The sequence below is a fragment of the Nerophis ophidion genome, linkage group LG01, assembly GCF_033978795.1.
Source record: "Nerophis ophidion isolate RoL-2023_Sa linkage group LG01, RoL_Noph_v1.0, whole genome shotgun sequence".
In the NCBI taxonomy this organism is placed as follows: Eukaryota; Metazoa; Chordata; class Actinopteri; order Syngnathiformes; family Syngnathidae; genus Nerophis; species Nerophis ophidion.
In genome coordinates, this window is record NC_084611.1 from 67,217,638 (window position 1) to 67,239,979 (window position 22,342).

The 22,342-nt window shown below is 39.7% G+C and overlaps 1 protein-coding gene across 1 annotated transcript in view; it reads right to left on the reverse strand.

The window, feature by feature from the left end:
• Nucleotides 1-22,342, reverse strand: part of LOC133558118 (neuronal acetylcholine receptor subunit alpha-7-like) — a 108,036-nt gene that overhangs the window by 60,290 nt on the left and 25,404 nt on the right. Inside the window, exon 3 of the mRNA XM_061909255.1 lies at nt 2,998-3,042. Coding sequence (XP_061765239.1) covers nt 2,998-3,042 — 45 coding nt within the window. The remainder of the gene's footprint in view (nt 1-2,997; nt 3,043-22,342) is intronic.

The following is a 22,342-nucleotide window of genomic DNA, read 5'->3' on the forward strand; positions in this document are numbered from 1 at the left end:
TGAGCGCTGTGTGTAATGTTCTACAATATTCATAATTAAACATCAACGTTTTGCACTCCACTGTATCTCTTATGTGTGACTGCCATCTACTGGTCACAACAATCAGTACACCATGTACCACAAAACAGTGATTCGAGGTCAAAAAGCACAACCAGAACCTGTCGATTTTTGAGGAAATTAAAGGATTTTAATTTCGCCTTACAGTCTGAAAAATAAGTTATATAGATTTAGTTTTAGTCCACCAAATTTTGCAACAATGTACACATATTACCATGTGGGACTTGCTAAACGCATGCATTTTGTTTTGGTGGTGAGAAGTCTAACTTCATTATCTCACAAAGAAAAGCCTCTGATTGGCTCTTCTCAAAAACTGTAAAAGAGCTATGGTTGGATATAATCCAAACTTGTCCCACCCAGTCACAAGAGAAAAATTACATATGATTGGATTTCATTCTGTCAACATTTTCATCCCGTTGTTATCTGTTGACGAAAATGCCAGTTCATTGTTTTAGTCCAAGTGCATTTGTTTTGATTATTTATTGTCTCAATTTAGTCAGGGGGAAAAAAGGCCACACCTTTTCTCCTCCAAACATATTGCTGGGTAGTGTGGCCAAACAGCTCAATTTTCGTTTCATCTGACATCACATGGACAAACACAAGACCTTCTGGAGGAAAGTTCTGTGGTCAGATAAAACAGAAATTGAGCTGTTTGGCCACAATGCCCAGCAATATGTTTGGAGGACAAAATGTGAGGCCTTGTGGCATGGTGGTAGTATAATGTTCTGGACCTGTTTTGCTGCCACTGGAACTGGTACTTCATAGAGAGTAATTGGGACAATGAAAAAGGAGGATTACGAAATTCTTTAGAACAACCTAAAATCATCAAATGGGGGTTCCAACAGGATCAATCAGGCTACCTACTCAGTGGCCTAGTGGTTGGAGTGTCCGCCCTGAAGTCGTTAGGTTGTGAGTTCAAACACCGGACGAGTCATACCAAAGACTATGAAAATTGGACCAATTACCTACCTGCTTGGCACTCAGCATCAAGGTTTGGAATAGGGGGTTAAATTACCAAAAATTATTCCTGGGTGCGGCCACCACTGCTGCTCACTGCTCCCCTCGCCATCAAGGGTGATGGTTCAATGCAGAGAATTATTTCGCCACACCTAGTGTGTGTGACTAGCAGTGGTACTTTAACTTTTAAATTTAACTCAAGCTAAATCAGACTAGAATTAAGGTTTTAGAATGGACTTTCCTAAACTCCTGACATAAACCCCATTGAGAACATGTTGACAATGCTGAAGAAACAAGTCCATGTCAGAAAACCAACATATTTTGCTGAAATTCACTAATTTTGTCAAGAGGAGTGGTCAAAATACAACCAGAAGCTTGTGGATGGCTCCCAAAACACCTTATTGCAGTGAAACTTGCCAAGGGCCATGTAACCAAATATTAACATTGCTGAATGTATACTTTTGACTCAGCAGATTTGCTCACATTTTCAGTAGAACACATAATACATTTATAAAAGAACCAAACTTCATGAATGTACGCTCCTATCACTCTATCACAAAAAAATAAAGAGTTGTAGAAGTTATTGGAAACTCAAAACAGCCATGACATAATGGTCTTTACAAGTGTATGTAAACTTTTGACCACGACTGTACATGCTGACATTCTATATTCTATAATGGCAATATGTAATAAACGTCATGGAAGGTGCTACTTTAGCTTTGTTTGATTTTAGTCACAATGCTTTGAGCTTCTTAGGGAATAACAACAACAAAAACCCAACACTCAGATTAGAATCTGTTTGCTGAGTTTTTGGACAAGGCGACTGATTCAGTTGTACCTCCAAAAGTAAGAAGAGGAAATTAATTCCACTATCGCCACCACAAAGTTGTATTGTGTTCGTAGTTTTTCATCGTCTGCAACACACACCACGCACAAACCAAACACGGATGATTGACCAACCATCCTTACAGACGAGGACTAACGTAATTTATTAACATGATTTCTGTCTATAATGTAATTCAATGCACTTCTCCTCTGACCCAATGCATGTTCTAATATTTAATACCACAACACACTTAATATGGTTGTCAAAGTTAATGGGATGATAACAAGCTTTCCACCAACTTTAAAGCGAGCCTTTGTCAAAAGTGGCTCTAAGAAAGTTTTTTGTATGTGTGTCTGCATATAGTGTTCGAGTCCATTTTGTGTTTAAAAGAGCATATGTTAAAAACATAGGTTTGCATAAAACAGGGGTGTCAAACTCATTTTAAATCGTGGGCCGGACACGGAAAGTCACGGCACGATAACTTAAAAATAAAGACAACTTCAGATAGTTTGTTTAAAAATAGAACAGGTGCATTCTGAAAATGTACAAATCATAATGTTGTTGTTGTTTTTTTACACTTACATGTCGCAGTTAATAGTATTCTATCTTTATTTGTCGTTATTTATAATTGCTGAATAAATTATATGGTAATGTTCATAAGTCATCTCATTGGTAATAATCTTCAATCTATCAACATAAAAAAAATATATCTTAATCAAATTACAGGATGTTATTTATGTAGTTTGCTCATTTTCCTTGACTGGTGCACCAACATCATATGGTCTCTCTCTTTTTACATATGTAGCAGCCCTGCAATGAAGTGTCGACTTGTCCAGGGTGTAAAGGCCTTCCGCACGATTGTAGCTGAGATAGGCACCAGCGCCCCCCGTGACCCCAAAGGGAATAAGCGGTACAAAATGGATGGATGGACATATGTAGCATCATCTACATATATACAAAGAATTGCTATTGCGACATTTAGTGGACACATTTAGAACAGTAGTTTATTTCATTCAAAATTTTCGAAAAATATTTATGCTTAGCAAACTCATTCCGCAAGCCGGGTAAAACCTGTTCACATAAAGGCCGGACGTTTGACACCTCTGGCATAAAGCACTCCCACGATGATAGTATGAAACTTAAACATTCAGACTTACCAGCTGCAGCCAAGCATTGGTGATCAAAACTTGGTTCTTCTCGTCCTAAAAGGGAGAGAGGAGGAGACTCTCATGAAATGTTTGCAAAGTGAGAGGAAATGAAAATATATCATGTTTCATGTCTGAGTAAATGAGAGAAGAAAAGAGCGAGTGTACCTCAGAAGATGTACTCATGATCTTTTTTTCAGTTTTGTTTTGACTTGAAAAACAAACTAACTTGAAATATTTTTTATGAAAATGGCAAATGAGACTCCGACAATAAAACTAAAATGAATAACTTTCCAATAAAAGACATAAGTGTCACAAAGTGGTGGTGACGAAGAACCCCGAGGCGTAGATATGCCAGGCTTGGAAAATGAAAACATTGTTTTAATGTTCAAAAACAAAAAGGCAAGGAAAACACAAACCAGAAACCAGGAAACAGCAAACAGGGACAGGAGTCAGGATCCAGGGAATAGCTCTCAGCTTCCAAAAAAAGGCAGTCCACAGTATACAGCAAACAATACTCCAGCCCTCACTGGAGGACAAGGCAGGTTTAAATAATGCTTCTGATTAGTGCTCAGGCAGCAGGTGAGCGGTTGAACACTAATCAGAAGCAGGTGGAAATAATAAGTAACCATTGTAACCAAAACAAACAAGGGTGCACAAAAAACAGGAACCAAAGGAGTCTTAGATTGAAAATAAAAAACATAATCTAGACCACAGATCATGACAGAACCCCCACCCCAAAGACAGATCCCAGATGTCCAATACCAAAAAATACAAGATCAAAATCTGGGAACAGTTGTTACCCAGTCATTGTGTATTTAGAAATAACATTTGCAAGTCAGCACACCAGTCAAAGTCTCCTCGCTCATCTTTGCACTGATCCATGCCTTGACCTGATCACAGACCATATAACAGCACGTATTGCCTGTCAAGCAACCATCCATCCATCCATCCGTCTTCTTCCGCTTATCCGAGGTCGGGTCGCGGGGGCAGCAGCCTAAGCAGGGAAGCCCAGACTTCCCTCTCCCCAGCCATTTCGTCTAGCTCCGGATCGGACCGCCAAGTGCCCTGCCTTTGGCTGCCGCCCAGCTCACAATGCACCCGACCTCTATGGCCCCTCCTATGAGTGGTGAGCCCATTGGAGGGATGACCCACGTTGTCTTTTCGGGCTGTGACCGGCCAGGCCCCATGCGGACAGGCCCGGCCACCAGGCGCTCGACATCATGCCCTAACTCCGGGCCCGGCTCCAGAACGGGGCCCCGGTGACCCGCGTCCGGGCTAGGGAAATCTGAGTCCATTATGTTGTAATTCCATAGAAGTCTTTAAGCTGGTCTTTGTCTGATCCCTCACCTAGGACCTGTTTATCCTCGGAGACCCTACCAGGGGGCATGACAACATAGCTCGTAGGATCATTGGGAAACGCAAACTCCTTTACCACGGTAAGGTGGCAGCTCAGAGAGGAGCCGTAACCATCCGCGGCTAAGGGAAAGAAACATGTTTGGTCAAAATAAATTGGGTGATTAATCTGTGAATATACATGATTATTGTGATGATTTTTATGAATAAGCTAACTCGTTATTTTTGTCAACACAGAATCTTTTTTTTTAATCTATACAGTGAGATATTACATGTAGTATGATGTGTACATCTTTAGAATATTTTTTTTTTCTTTTCAATGTTCTACCACTTGCCCTTCTAGGGCAGGGGTCTAAAACACGCAGCCCGCGGGCCAATTGCGGCCCGCGAGATGTTATTTTGCGGCCACCACCTTAATATGAAAGTTTAATGTTAGTGCGGCCTGCAAGTTTTATATGACTGGCGCTTGACAGCGCTGTGTTATTTGGGTCCCAAATGGCTCTTTCAACGTTCTGGGTTGCCTACCCATGCGTTAGTGGAAAAGCGGCAAATGAGCGAAAGCGACGGAGACTTTGCCATGGAGACGAGGGTTTTCTTATGTGCCTTGCTGCATTATCACAGCGACACTTGTCCGTCAGTAATAACAGTCCTGGACCAATTCAAATTGTTATTTGTTTTGTTTTTTTATTGTTTAATTTGCATTGCCTCACACGATGAACACTACATATATTTCTATATGACGCCGGATAACAATCCGGGAGCAGTCACTTTTTTGCGCTCACTATCCCGCCTTCCGCCCGATTGTAGCTGAGATAGGCGCCAGCCCCCCCCCCCCCCCCCCCCCCCCCCCCCGCGACCCCAAAAGGGAACAAGCGGTAGAAATGGATGGATGGATGGATATCCCGTCGACCACCGTGTTGCCCTAGGGAGGAAAAGCGGAACGACACACATTGCAAAAATAATATTATTCTCCGTGCGTCAGCTAAATACAAATATATTCTACAACCCCAAACATGTCTTTTTCAAAGCCTGCAGTGAAAAGAAAGGTTTGTGATGAGCAAAGACAATTCCAGGAGAAGTGAGAGATGCAATATTTCTTTGTTGAGCACAGGGGCGGCCCGACGTATCTTATTTGCACAGAGAAAGTTGCGGTGCACAAGGGATACAAGTTGAAACGTCATTACACAACTAGACATGCTGAGGAGCATGCAATTTTTTTTTTAGAAAATGTTTTCTTGCAGCCCAGCCTCACCCAGACTCTGCATCCAGTGGCCCCCAGGTAAAGTGATTTTGATACCCCTGTTCTAGGGTCACGGGGGAATGGGCTGGAGCATATCCCAGCTGCATTTGGGTGGAAATTAGGGTACACCCTGGACAAGTCGCCACCTCATCCCAGGATCAACACAGACAGACAACATTCACACTCAAATTCACACACTACGGTCAATTAGTGTTTTTATATCATTTGTCAGTCAATAATTTAGAATTAGAAATACTTTATTAATCCTCGAGGGGAAATTAAGATTTTCAGCACAATCGCATTCAAGATCAGACAAACATTAAAGGGAGACGGAACATGATCACTGACGGGTCTGCTAATCTAAGCCTGGGGCTCTAGAGGTGGGGTCCAGACTGAGGCCAAGAAAAAAAACCTCATAGCCATAGCACACTAACATGTGTGTTAAAGGGAAACAACATAGAACAAAAAGGACAGTAAAGACATTAAAAGAGCAGCGCTGATGCAACCAGCTGCCACTGCAGCAGTATCACTTCTACACACAGCTACAAAAGTAAAACAACAACAACAAAAATCATCCAATAATATACATTGCGCACACACCATTGCATCATGCATAGACAAGCAACCAAACAAAATATAATTTTCAACACCCACACACACTATGGTGGCCTCTGCGGTGTTCCACGCCATTGTCTGCTGGAGTGGGGCGAGCATGGCCAGAGACAGGAGCAGACCCAACAAAGCAACCAAAACAGACGACTCCACCCTTGGCCTTCACCAACTCTCGGCCAGTGTTCAGTCTGCATGGATGAGCGAGGATGCGTCCGAAGAGACAGAGGGGTCCGATACCTGCTCATTCACTTCATTTCTTTTTCCAAATGAGCTTCAAAAGTATTTTCTCTTGTCGACTCACAAAGGCTATGCTTTGTGTCATGGCCGTTTAGCCCTGAAGCCCAACCCCTTGCCACAGTTACATTGCAGTACTGTAAGAAAAAACTGCACACCAAAGACTCACAATTCAAGAACAATTGCAGACAAGAAATAAAGTTATTTCATCTTAAATGTAAGAAAATATACATGAATCATTTACAACTAAGGCAGCAGAGTGGTATAGGAGTTATTGTGTGTGCCTCACAATGAGAGAGTCCTGGGTTCAATCCCCGGCTCGGGGTCTTTCTGTGTGCATGTTCTCCCCATGACTGCATGGGTTCCATCCGGGTACTCCGGCTTCCTCCCACCTCCAAAGACATGCACCTGGGGATAGGTTGATTGGCAACACTAAATTGGCCCTAGTGTGTGAATGTGAGTGTGAATGTTGTCTGTCTATCTGTGTTGGCCCTGTGATGAGGTGGCGACTTTTCCAGGGTGTACCCCGCCTTCCGCCCGAATGCAGCTGAGATAGGCTCCAGCACCCCCTGCAACCCAAAGAAGGACAAGCAGTAGAAAATAGATGAAATTTGCAACTAATTGTTGGAAATATGTTTGTCTGTGCACTCCATTACTCTGAAATCTTTATTTATAACGTTTCTATGCAGCGTAATGCATATATATTGAATTAAGATCAAATGCATCCTATTTATCACAAGCTCTCAGTAAAAAAGTCACTAAAATGCAAATCTTCTTTCATTCACCTTCTTTGCTTTCAAGGTCTGCAGTTTTATTCCAAAGATTTCTGCACCTGTCATCTAATCCACAAATCCATGCAAGTCTTCCATCGCCATTGTGGCCTTTGTGTGCTTGGCAAACAATATATTTTGTGAAGAGTTTTTATTGAACTATATATTAAAATGTACTGCGGCGATGGAAAATGCTCTGACGGATTCAAACGTTGTATGAAAGCTCCTCACATTATGGCAGGTCATGGGACGTAGAGTATATCCAAGGACACATTGAACCTGAGAGCTTCTTATTCAGGCAGCATACGCTTGCTAGAACTGTTCAGCTGTAAATCAGACTAACAAACACTGTTTAACTTGATCTCAACATGTTCGCTCTGTACAATTTTTTAATTGTGTTCATATTCACTGGAAATCCCTGAATATATGAAAGAAGTTAAAATTGTAAGAGTAAAATTCCTGTCACACCTCCTCAGCTCTTTACTATTCTTACTATTCTTACTATTCAACATTCATTAGCTGCATCAGAGATGGTGAACATGTGACTACAGAACTTGTCTTTAAGGATTAAATATGGTGAAAGCGTTTAGAATATCATTTTAGGATTACGTAAAATAATTGTAAATTAGGGTGCACAGATTTATTCCTACTCAGCCTAGTGGTTAAAGTGTCATACCAACGACATTAAAAATGGGACCCATTACCTCTCTGCTTGGCGCTCAGCATCAAGGGTTGGAATTGTGAGTTAAATTCCCGGGCGCGGCCACCACTGCTGCCCACTGCTCCCCTCACCTCCCAGGGGGCGAACAAGGGGATGGGTCAAAATTAAATTCAGAGGACGAATTTGACCACACATAGTGTGTGTGTTACAATCATCGGTACTTTAACTTAACTTATTCTGCCATATTCTGATCATCCATCAGTGAGTTCGGCCGATACCTATACCGATACGATCACACATATTAACAGTAACATTTTCAAAGTATTTATGATGTGATTGACTGTTTAACAACATCAACACCATATTCAAAAGTAGTGTTGACCCGATACCAATATTTTGGTACCGGTACCGGGTGGCGGACCGGTACATTTCAGAGGCGAAAATTATTCATTAGAATCTCGGTACTATACTAATACCGTTAAACCGTACAACACTAATTCAAAGTAGCTCCTCATTATTTTTCATTAAATACAATTGTTTGATCAAACTGCAGCACGGCGAATTAGTGGTTTGTGCTTGTGGCTCACACTGAGAAAGTCATGGGTTCCATTCCCGGGCTAATGGAAAACACGTCTATATGAAAATATAAAATATTCATCTATTCAGACTAGTATCGATTAGGATTGTCCCCATCGCAATATTTTGGTACCAAAATGCATTTTGATACTTGGATACTTTTCAAAATAAAGGGGACCACAGAGAAAAAATAATTACTGGCTTCATTTTAAAAGAAAATCTTCTGAAACCTAAACATATTTTTCTTCCTGCAATCAAAGAATAATTTTGTCATAAAATAAGATAGTGAACATTCTTGACGACTTTTAAGTAAGCGAACAAAGACTCCTTATTTGTCTGCTGACGTTTGCAGTAACATATTGTGTCATTTATCATTCTATTATTGTATCAAAATTATGAGGGAAAAGCGGTAGAAAATTGATTATAGCACTTTTTCTATTAATGTCAATATTTGCTTACTTTCTGTTTTAGCATGTTCTAGCTACACTTCTGTTAAAATGTAATAAGCACTTATTCCTTTGTTGTTAGGATACTTTACATTAGTTTTAGATGATACTACACATTTTGGTATCAATCCAATACCTAGTATTCACAGGAGCGTACATAATTAAAGTTATCCTGTGTCCATGAACATATGTCCTGACTTTTTTTTAACAATAACAAAAAAATGACATTATGATAATGAAAATATTGATGTAATCATTATAGCATCCACTGGATACGGCTAATTGTACTTGGTATCATTACAGTCAATGTCTGTATCTACTCAGTGGCCTAGTGGGTAGAGTGTCCGCCCTGGTCGTGAGTTCAAATCCCGGCCGAGTCATACCAAATACTATAAAAATGGGACCCATTACCTCCCTGCTTGGCACTCAGCATCAAGGGTTGGAATTGGGGGTTAAATCACCAAAAATTATTCCTAGGCGCGGCACCGCTGCTGCCCACTGCTCCCCTCACCTCCCAGGGGGGGAACAAGGGGTTGGGTCAAATGCAGAGGACACATTTCACCACACCTAGTGTGTGTGACAATCATTGGTACTTTAACTTTAACTGTATGGATCCATCCATTTGTACATTCAAAAAACATATCACCTGTATTTTTCAGACGCAGTATAGTACCGTTTTTAATTCATTTGTACCGTGTACTTTAATAGTACCGGTATACCGTACAACCTAGTATAGATCATATACTGATATTACCCTTGGTATCAACGCCACCAATGTATGGATCAATTCACCTTCTTCTTACGTGTGGTGTACTGGTTTTGATAATCCTTACACACCAACAATTGTTATTGTATCCTTTCTCTAGATGGAGGCTCCATCTAGTGGTGCGCCAAATAATCACTTGATTAAAGTAAAGTGTTTTATTTTCCTATATTCAATAAGTGTTACTGTTCAAACTGCTACACTGGCCAAAATTTGGACACGACACCACATGACTCGATTCGATTCTTGGGGCTAACAGTCAGAATCAGAATTGATTCTGCCCCCCTCTCCTTATCCGGTGACCACAGATGAAGCACTAGCTCAGGGGTAGGGAACCTATGGCTCGCGAGCCAGATGTGGCTCTTTTGATGACCGCATCTGGCTCTCGGATAAATCTGAGCTGACATTGCTCAGCACGATAAATAATGAATAATTCCACTTGTAATCAAAAATAACGTTCGAAATATAAAACATTCCCATGCATTTTCATGTTCAAGAAGTTGCGTTAATGGTAAGAAGTAATTTATTTATTATTGGTTAGTGTGGGGCTTGCCCTCTTGGGGGTTCTTCAGACCACAAGGCACCGACATGAGAGCCTATTCCATGGTTACAATATTTTTTTATTTTTCAATAAGTCTCTTAGTTGCTATCCAGCAATGGTTGATGTTCTCTTTCGTTCTTGCTCTCTCCTGGCTGCTGCTTATAAACAGAGCGACAGGTGATTAGAGAACAAGGTCCAGCTGGGCCATCTACGCACCTGTCACTGATTTCGAGGTCGGCCCTGGCAACACCACGCTTCGCTGCAGGCCCGCAGGCCACGCCCCCTCTACAGTTAGCTTCAGAATAACAATGTTATTCCAAAGAATAAGAGACCTATTATACTCTAGAAATGTTGGTCTTACTTGAAAATGCACGCGTTGAGTTGAGTTCAGTGTTGAAAAAAATATTATATGGCTCTTACGGAAATACATTTTAAAAATATTTGGCTTCTCGGCTCTCTCTGCCAAAAAGGTTCCCGACCCCTGCACTAGCTGTTCAGAGTCGGGACGCGGGTTGGACCACCCCTCTGGGCATCAGTTGGGGATGTCTCTGCGCTGCTGACTTGTCTCCATTTAAGATGATCCCCTGCTGGCCTTACTAAAGACTGGACTCTCACACTATTAACTAGATCCACTCGATGTCCATTGCACCGGTCGCCCGAGGGTGGTGGGGTCCCCACATATGCGGTCCCCTCCGAGGTTTCTCATTGTAACCCATTGGTTTGAGTTTTTTCTTGGCCTGATGTGGGATCTGAGCCGAGGATGTCGTTGTGGCTTGTACAGCCCTTTGAGACACTTGTGATTAAGTGCTATATAAATAAACATTGATTGATTCCCGATTCATAACAATTCTCAATTCAAATTTATACTTTTTTTTTCACAACGTCGGATGCCAGTTCTATGATTAAACTACATTCTACCATAAAATAGACAGCTCTGATCAATTTCTATACTACTTTAAAGAAAAAATGGTTTAATAAAATTCTTCCCAAACATTTAATAAAGTTAAGTACAAACAAGGCAACAAGAGAAGTATTCAACACATATTTTTTCTAAAGTAAATCTGGACAGCAGATATGGGTAATCTAAATCAATAATATAATTTTTCTAATTGTGGCTGGACTGGACTGTCATGCGGGGTCGTTCTCCCAGTAAGGCAGACGGACTATTCCGGACAAGGCATACAGGTAAAAACATGATTTAATTATCCAAAACTCAAAGAGGTACAAACAAAAGGGAACACAAGGCGAAGGCACAACGCGCTGATCTCACTTGGAGCGAAAGCACAAACGTTGCCATGGACTGTGGACAAGCAATACTCTGAGAACTGTGGCATGAAACTAACAAGACTTACTTGGCAAGTCATGAGGTAAACAAATGACGCCAGCCCGACTGACTGGCAAAGGCAGGCTTAAATAGTGCCTCTGATTAGAGACAGGAGAGCGTCCCGAACACCAGAGGCAGGTGAAAACAATAAGTAACCATGGTAACAAACACAGGAGGTGCACAAACAAGAACTAAAGGAGTCCAAAATTGACAGAACATAACAAAAACATGATCCGGATCACAGATCGTGACAAGGACAGATTGTAAAAAAAAAAAAAGTTAATCGATTGCGAATAGTGTTAACTCCTTTTTTTAAAAAAACAACAACAACCATTTACTTTACAGCTGGCTGTCAGCGAAGAAAACTCCATAATTTATCCGCACCGTTTTATAAGTCGCAGGGTTCAAAGCCTATGAAAAAAGTATCAACGTATCGTCCGGAATGTATGGTAATAAAGCAATTGAACGTGCGTCAATGGCTGAGTCTGTCCTTGTCCACAAACGGGGTATTGTAGAAATATTAATAATGATGATTGTCACTTTATTGAATATTCGTTATTTCCACGTAGTAGTAGTGTGTGCATGTATGTGTGCAGTGGCTCTCTCTTACACACGTAAAGATCTACTTCCTGAAGTGAACTTGGAGGGATTCTGAAGCGGTTTTGTCCCCATCAAAAGTAGTGCTCTAGTACAGTGGTCCTCAACCTTTTTTCAGTGGCGTACCCCCATGAACATTTTTTTAACTCAAGCACCCCCTAATCACAGCAAAGCATTTTTGGTTGAAAAAAAGAGATGAAGTAAAATACAGCACTATGTCATCAGTTTCTGATTCATGAAATTGTATAACAGTGCAAAGTATTTCTCATTTGTAGTGGTCTTTCTTGAACTATTTGGAAAAAAGATACAAAAAAACTTCAAACTTGTTGAAAAATAAACAAATGATTCAATTATAAATAAAGATTTCTACACATAGAAGTAATCATCAACTTAAAGTGCCCTCTTTGGGGATTGTAATAGAGATCCATCTGGATTCATGAACTTAATTCTAAACATTTTTTCACAAAAAAATAAATATTTAATATCAATATTTATGGAACATGTCCACAAAAAATCTAGCTGTCAACACTGAATATTGCATTGTTGTATTTCTTTTCACAGTTCTTTTTGAAGGACATTTTAGTGAGAAACCTGAGCTTGTGCTTCACTGAGGATCTGGGTCAGTCTTGGTGATATTGTGGACACCTTCCGCATCAAGCCTTGAGATGACCTGAATTCATTTAGTCTCCTCTTAAAAAAATCAGGTGGCTTACCGACATGGCAAGCGTATCTTGTCCGGAGATGCCGCTGAAGATGTGCGGGCTTCATGCCGCTGTTAGCTAAAATTTCTCCACAGAAAAAACACAATGCCTTGGGGGGGTTACAACTCGAAGCCGTAAATCCCATTAACACATAGTCTTCGGAATACTATCTGAATTGTGCCGGCTCTGGTTTGGCCTTCTTTGGCACATGTTCCTCCTGGTTTTCAGCTGCATACTGCTACGCTTTAACCACGCCTCCATTGTTTTCTACATCGATAGTTGATTGACAGTTGGTGCCGTGCGGCACCGCCAGGTAGGATCAAACCATCATGGCATGGGGGGAAACTCTGGGTGTATGGTAATTAATGGAATAGCCTAGTACTTGATTTGATGTTCAGTTTATGAACTTACATTCATACGTTGTTGAAGTATTATTGAAAAAATACATTTATAAAGGATTTTTGAATAGTTGCTATTTTTATAATATTTTAAAAAAATCTCACGTACCCCATGGGATACCTTTAAGTACCCCCAAGGGTACATGTACCCCCATTTGAGAAACACTGCTCTGGTACATACACTGAAAAATTTGACTTTTTGGTGCTGTAAACTCTATTAGAGTAACTGTCATAATTTATACCTAATATTTTTAACATTCAGTAAGAACTAGAGTTTCTTAGGTAAAATTATACATTTTATTAACGTAATACATGAATTATGGGGGAAGAGTAAGTTTTACTTATGTTTCCTCATACTATTTAAATGTTTAATAGTTATATGTACATAAACCTAAAAATATTACATAAACTTTACTCTGAAAATCTAGTGTTTTGAAACGCATGCACGACGACGCATGCGCACAGCACAACAGGCTCTGGCCGACTGGCTCTGCTCCGGCCGTTAGGATCACTTCACAGAGCACTGCAAGGGGGCATTATGGGTAATTCTTATCTTGCGTTTATAATGTGTTACAGAGTTGATGTTCTCCAGAAATGTGTTTGGTGTGGGTTCACAGAGTGTGGTGCATAGTAGTAAGAATGTTAAAGTTGTTTATATTACAACCGTCAGTGTAAAAGGTATAGCTGTTGAGTAAGTATGCATTGCAATCTCAAATTGGAAGCAGCGAAATGCATGTGTCCTTTCCGGCACGCAGATAACACAGTGGAAATGTGGGCGCGATAACATTTAGAAGAGCAGTGATCCCTTACCACCGGGCCGCGGCCGCTGAATAATTTTTATTAATGACTTTGATATCACAATCATTATTTTACTGCACGCCGTTGATAAGCGCGGTAATGAGAAGAGGTTTAAACATTACTAGCACTCTGACGGCTATTCGAGGAAATACAGGTATATAAAAATAACTTAAAATTTTGAGTAAAATGATGTTCCTGCCGATGAAAAACAAGTACACTTTACTTAATTTGTTTAAATAAATATAACTTAAAACTTGGATGTAATTAAGTAACTGTTACTTAATATCTTCACAACTGTTATGTTATATGGTAAGTCGAATTTACTTGATACTGGCAAGTGAGTGTTACTTGATATTGCAGCATTACATTTTACTTAAATCATTTGCTTGCAAATACTTACAATAATTTTTTCAAGTAAATCTTATGAGTTATTTTTTTCAGTGTAAAACCTAACTGTAACGGTGTCGTAACTTGCCTAAAAGTAATTCATTGGTTTACTTGTTGTTAAAAAAACAAACAGGGTTTGTAACGCCGTTTTTCCGAACAGTGCTGATCAGCGACTGATGGATGGACACATCCCGACTGTAAATATTCCCCTCCTAACAAGGACTTTGGCAATCATGTTTAATATGAATGAGCCAGATTTCCTAGGGTTCCATTGTTAGCTAAATGGTGATCACTTCCATACTGGGGAAGAAAGTCCTGCCAAGTTTGTGAAGCGAGTGCTGATGAAGTCAAAGGTTAGCATCAGGCTGCCCCAGTTTCTTTGTTGGAATGATATCCAGAACCAGATGGAGGAATCAGAGGCCACGTTACACACACACTAACAAAAACACACACACACACACGCACACACGCACACACACACACACACACACACACACACACACACACACACACACACACACACACACACACACACACACACACACACACACACACACACACACACAGTTGACGCTTATGTACTGTGTGAGGGTTGTATGGAAAATCCATTATTCAACAATCTGCATTAGTACCAAAAATGACCCATTCACATTTGTCTTCCTACCAGCAGACTTCAAACGAGGCGAGTGTACACCCTGGACCGGCTACTAGTCAATCGCAAAACAGCAACACTCACCGCACAGAAATGGCAAAAGTGGCCACTGGAGGCTTGTTGGCAGCCATTTTAATTGTGTGGCCATCTTGATTTTTTGGCCAGTACATTTGTTTTTCTTCCACAAGTGAAGAATCCTGTTAAAAAAAATCCTGAATCCAGACAGTAATCCGGATCAGCCCGATAATAATAAATCGTTCCTTATTTCCTAAACGTTTCATTAAAATCCACACACTTTCTGAGCTATGTCACGGGAAAGACTTTATGACCCTGTGAGTCAGAGTTCAGGGACTTCTAACAAATAGAAGCGAAACACAGTGGAGGTAATAAATCACATAAAGACAGTAAAGCAAGCGTTTTGGCATCTTTGAAAATTTATATGACGCAAAATTATACAGCTCATGTTTCTGACGTAACTGAACAAATTGTAAGTGACAGCACAAGCCGACAAAAAGACACGGCGGACTGGACGTAACTTGACTGAGCACCGACGCCACAATGCTCAAGCTAGCTGACAACTTCGACGTTATTTTTGCAGCAATTAAATATATGACTTGTCAAACAGACGTTTTCTTATTTAACAACGTCAAAAAATAACAAAGGTGGATTTTAAAATGTTTTATATAAATATATATAATTTGAACTGCTCAACTTCTTTCCACAAATGTTTTCTAAAAGTACAAATCAAAACAATTTTAAATAAATGTGATGAATTACATTTTCTTCTGCTCCAAGTAATGTGCTTCCATATCCAAAGTGCCGTTCCATGGTGTCCATGATTGTTTCCTGTGATGTGGTTGTAGTTGCTTTTGAGCTCTACTAACTACAAAACCTTTCAAAACCAGTGAAGTTGGCACATTGTGTAAATTGTGAATAAAAACACAATACAATGATTTGCAAATTCTTTTCAACTTATATTCAATTGAATGGACTACAAAGACAAAATATTTTAAGTTCGAACTTTGAAACATTTTTTTTTTGCAAATAGTCATTAACTTAGAATTTAATGGCAGCAACACATTGAAAGAAAATTGGCACAGGGGCATTTTTACCACTGTGTTACATGGCCTTTCCTTTTAACAACATTCAGTTAATGTTTGGGAACTGAGGATAACAATTTTTGAAGCGTCTCAGGGGGAATTCTTTCCCATTCTTGTTTGATTAACAGCTTAAGTTGTTCAACAGTCTGGGGTCTCCGTTGTAGTATTTTACGCTTCATGATGCGCCAACCATTTTCAAATGGGAAACAGGTCTGGACTATAGGCAGGCCAGTCTAGTACCCGCACTCGTTTACTACGAAGCCACACTGTTGTAACACGTGCAGAATGGGATTTGGCATTCTCTTGCTGAAATAAGCAGTGGCGTCCATGATAACGTTGCTTGGATGGCAACATATGTAGTGCCTTCATAGATGTGTAAGTTACTCATGCCTTGGGCACTAATACACCCCATACCATCACAGATGCTGGCTTTTTAACTTTAGCTTATAACAGTCCAGATGGTTATTTTCCTCTTTGGTCTGAAGGACAGGACGTCTACAGTTTCCAAAAACAATTCCAAATGTGGACTCGTCAGACCATAGAACACTTTTCCACTTGGCATCAGTCCATATTACATGAGCTCTGGCCAAGGGAAGCTGGCTGCGTTTTTGGGTGTTGTTGATAAATGGCTTTTGCTCTGCATAGTAGAGTTTTAACTTGCACTTACAGATGTAACAACAAACTGAAGTGTTAACTGAAGTGTTCCTGAGCCCATGTGGTGATATCATATGCACACTGATGTCGCTTGTTTGATGCAGTACCACCTGAGGGATCGAAGGTCACGGGCATTGCCGCTTACGTGCAGTGATTTCTCCAGATTCTCTGAACCTTTTGATGATATCACTGACTGTAGATGTTAAAATCTCTAAATTCCTTGCAATAACTAGTTGAGAAATATTGTTCTTAAACTGTTTAAAATTTGCTCACCCATTTGTTCACAAAGTGGTGACCCTCGACCCATCCTTGTTTATGATGTACTGAGCATTTCATGGAAGCTGCTTTTATACCCAATCATGGCACCCACCTGTTCCCAAATAGCCTGTTAAACTGTGGGATGTTCCAAATACTGTTTGATGATTATTCTTAAACTTTCTCAGTCTTTTTTGCCAACTGTGCCAGCTTTTTTTCAAAAATGTTGCAGGCATTGAATTCCAAATGAGCTAATATTTGCAAAAAATAAAGTTTACCAGTTTGAAAGTTAAAAATAGTTTGTCTCTGCAGTCTATTCAATTGAATATAAGTTGAAAAGGATTTGCAAATCATTGTATTTTTGTTTTTATTCACGATTTACACAATGTGCCAACTTCACTGGTTTTGGGTTTTGTACTACAGGCCACCTTTCGACCATAACAATGTTTCATAACAATGTTCTACTTGCATGTATTGGGTAAGGTTCTGATGAATAATGGATTTGCATTCCTATCAAAACAAGTACAGCTACCCGAGTAGTGTGACAAAAAGCAGACTGATATATTTTGGTCTATATTTTTTATTTGAGTATTATATTAATTGGCAACACCCACAGAAAGCCAAAAAGTTTTATGTTTTGCATTTTGTTTCCTAACAGTTCCCAAAATGAACTGTGGTACTATGAGGATGCTGTATTGCTGTATTGTCACATCCATTGTTTGATACTTGGTTTGTTTTGTTTTCAAAAATATCCTTTTTGCATGTGAACCAACATAAATATTTTATTGTCCCTGTCACATTATTAAATTACTATATTGTTATCACAATTTATTTGTTTGTTCTCTAGAGTGTCTCTAGTGTACATTTCACCCTGCTTATATATTTAAATGTTTATTGTTTTAGCAAACCACTTCAAGTAATACATTCAGAAACATAAATTGATGATTGAATATTTTTTTTAATTGGAACTGTTCATTTCCATCATTTTGGTCCACATTTGAAAGAGAACTGATAATGCTTTCATTATTATTGTAATGTTTTGTATGGGTATGTGGCATATCTGAACTATGCTTCATGTAGTGTACCAGTCATAACCATTTTCCCTTTCTTTGTCAGCCAATCTGATCACTGTTTGCATGTGTTTTATCCATCTGCATTTTCACTTCAAATATAGGTTATGATGCTTCATGTTTGCCACGTTTATTAGCAGACTGATGAAATAAAGAACAGTGAAACCAGTAAATTAAGTATTTTATACATGTGACATGTAAACAATACAATCACAGCACTAACACTTGCAGCGGCGAGGGTAATATTGATTGTGCCATTCACTCCCATACCACTATTCTCTAAAATGTCAAATTATTCTGACGGAGACATTTGGAAATAAAGTACTCACATGGAAAAAAGGTCACTGAAAAGAGGATGTTGTAATATGGTGAAATGAAATTAAACCTCCAAGAATCAACAAGGCGGCTGGCGCTCGATTACAAGATTATTTATCGTACCATTCGGTTCATACAAGATAGACTTTATGACGTGAAGTACACATTAGCATTCACGTTGGGGGACCTTGAACACTTCATTGAAAGTTGCTTTGACTACTGCGCCACGGAAGCTTCCGCCAAAAACAAAAGAGAACATGACATACTGTGATGAGTTTAAGGATTGTGTATTCTCTTAGATCTGCATGTGTGTAACAGAGGTGGCTAGTATCTACGCCATTTACTTCGTTACATACTGTAACTTTTTGAATAAATCATACTAAAAGTATTTTTTTTTTAGTATTTTTGTGAAGAAGAAACATTACTTTTACTTTGTTACATTGAGTTTCTAAACACATTCTGATACATTTATTGTAATATATTGATTATTCCTTGCAAATACGTGTACAGTCATCCCACGCCACATCACGCTTCTGAGGCAAATTATACCATGTACCATTTACTTATATGATTGTGAGCTAGCATGTGTTTTATTTGGGCACATAATCCTTTGGAGGATTATTCTACCAAGGAAATGTGCCCTTAGATAACTTCAAAGGTCCACATGTCCATCAAAAGCTCTCTAGAGAGTGGTGGCTCTTGCCCCTATGACAACTGGAATCCAGGTTTGGATTTTAGGAGTGATAGTAAAAGCATTAGCAAAATCTGGTAGGAAGCCCCCACAGGTGGGAGTAGAGGATAAAGGTCGCAGGTCACCCGACTCAAACTTATCAGAAGAATAATGTCAGGGAAAGATTGACAGGCCAGACTGACCGGCTCCAAGGCTAGAAGTACAAAGAGTAAGAGTCTTTTTGTAAAAAGTATTTAAGGACAGTGGTCCAAGAAGACATCTGAGGAAAAATCAGGCCCACTCTTTCTCCAGGAGCTGCAGCTCCAGTATGAGGCTCACTGAAACAAATAAAGCTTTTTTTTTTTGACGATTTCTCATTGGGATCTTCTTGGCTCATCACTCATCAAACGACCATTGAACATACAACACTTCAAAATGTGCAGTCTCACACCTTCACATATTTTTGCTAAGTATTTGACCTCTATGTGGGTTGGGAAATTGTGTTAGATGTAAATATAAATGGAATACAATGATTTGCAAATCCTTTTCAACACATATTCAATTGAATGCACTACAAAGACAAGATATTTGATGTTGAAACTCATAAACTTGATTTTTTTTGCAAATAATAATTATTTCATGGCTGCAACACGTGCCAAAGTAGTTGGGAAAGGGCATGTTCACCACTGTGTTACATAACCTTTTCTTTTAACAACACTCAATAAACGTTTGGGAACTGCGGAAACTAATTGTTGAAGCTTGGAAAGTGGAATTCTTTTCCATTCTTGTTTTATGTAGAGCTTCAGTCGTTCAACAGTCTGGGGTCTCCGCTGTCGTATTTTACACTTCATAATGCGCCACACATTTTCGATGGGAGACACGTCTGGACTGCAGGCGGGCCAGGAAAGTACCCGCACTCTTTTTTTACAAAACCACGCTGTTGTAACACTTGTCTTACTGAAATAAGCAAGGGTGTCCATGATAATGTTGCTTGGATGACAACATATGTTGCTCCAAAACCTGTATGGACTTTTCAGCATTAATGGTGCTTTCACAGATGTGTAAGTTACCCATGCTTTGGGCACTAATACACCCCCATACCATCACAGATGCTGGCTTTTGAACTTTGCATCTATAACAATCCGAATGGTTATTTTCCTCTTTGTTCTGGAGGACACCACGTCCTCTGTTTCAAAATATAATTTGAAATGTGGACTCGTCAGACCACAGAACACCTTTCCACTTTGCATCAGTCCATCTTAGATGAGCTCGGGCCCAGCCAAGCCGGCGGCGTTTCATGATATTGTTGATAAATGGGTTTGGCTTTGCATAGTAGAGTTTTAACTTGCACTTACAGATTTAGCGACCAACTGTAGTTACTGACAGGGGTTTTATGAAGTGTTCCTGAGCCCATGTGGTGATATCCTTTACACACAGATGTCGGTTTTTGATGCAGCACCGCCTGAGGGTTAAAAAGTCCGTAAAATCATCGCTTACGTGCAATGATTTCTCCAGATTCTCTGAACTTTTTGATGATTTTACAGACTGTAGATGGTAAAATCCCTAAATTCCTTGCAATAGCTTGTTGAAAAATGTTGTTCTAAAACTGTTTGACAATTTGCTTACAAATGGTGACCCTCACCCCATCCTTGTTTGTGAATTACTTAGCATTTCATGGAAGCTGCTTTTATACCCAATCATGGCACCCAACTGTTCCCAATTAGCCTGCACACCTGTGGGATGTTCCAAATAAGTGATTGATGAGCATTCCTCAACTTTATCTGTATTTATTGCCACTTTTCTTCACTTTACGTCACGTGTTGCTGGCATCAAATTCTAAAGTTAAGGATTATTTGCAAAAAAAAAAAAGATGTTTACCACTTTGAACATCTAATATCTTGTCTTTGTAGCATATTCAACTGAATATGGGTCGAAAATGATTTGCAAATCATTGTATTCCATTTTTATTTACATCTAACACAATTTCCCAACTCATATGGAAACCGGGTTTGTATGTATTTTGGACCTAATTTAAGCTTTTTCAAGCATAATAATGGCAAATGAACTAAAAATATCAATACTAGAATAGTATTAGCCACTCAATGGCAGGAGATTATTACATTATGGGCCTCATCCATTAATATCCAAATAGGACATGCTCAATAGCTTGTGCAAACTGTACAATTGCGTGTGATCTACAAATAAGTTTGAGCAGCAGGATGTTGTGGTTCCTAAAGCCTACGCTGGCCCACAATAGACATTAAATACACAGACAATACAACACATGTCAGACAACAACATGGCCCTGAGTATTTATAATATAAAAGCTTGTAATAGCCTACTAACGTATAAGTAGAGAAAATGTGCAACTACATTACTTTAAGAGTTAAGAAATGGGGACCAATGATTTAGAGAAGTTTTATACATAGAAAGGACATAACGGGGCTCTGAAGGCAACCGAGAAAATTCAACTCGAAGGTCATTGTTCGAGGAGGCTAACATTTTCTCTGGTGGTTGCAAAAGGAGCTTAAGTCTCTTAGGTTTACTTTGGTAATCTTGGAGCAGGATTTAACAATACTTGTCAGTCTGTTTTTGTCTTTGACTGAAAGACAGTGACACCAAAAAATAAATGAAAAACACATAAGGAATGCTTGATAAAAACACCAGAGAATAACAGGCCTTGCAGAGATAAAAATGTTTTCTGAGAAGATGAATGCACTATCAAATCTGTGTTCACATCACATGAGATGGTAGTCCAAAAAGATCCCCAAATATGTATACTATATTGCCAAAAGTGTTTGGCCAGCAATCCAAATGATGAGAATCAGGTTTCCTAATCACTTGGCCCGGCCACAGGTGTTTAAAATCAAGCACTTAGGCATGGAGACTGTTTCTACAAACATTTGTGAACGAATGGGCCGCTCTCAGTGATTTCCAGCGTGGAACTGTCATAGGATGCCACCTGTGCAACAAATCCAGCTGTGAAATGTTCTCGCTCCAATATATTCCAAAGGCAACTGTCTGCTTTATTTTAAGAAATGTGAAGAGTTTGGGAGCAACAGCAAGTCAGCCACCAAGTGGTCGGCCACGTAAACTGACAGAGAGGGGTCAGCGGATGCTGAAGTGCAAAGTGCAAAGACTTTCTGCACAGTCAGTTGCTACGGAGCTCCAAACTTCATTTAACCTTCCAATTAGCCCACGTACAGTACGCAAAGAGCTTCAAGGAATGGGTTTCCA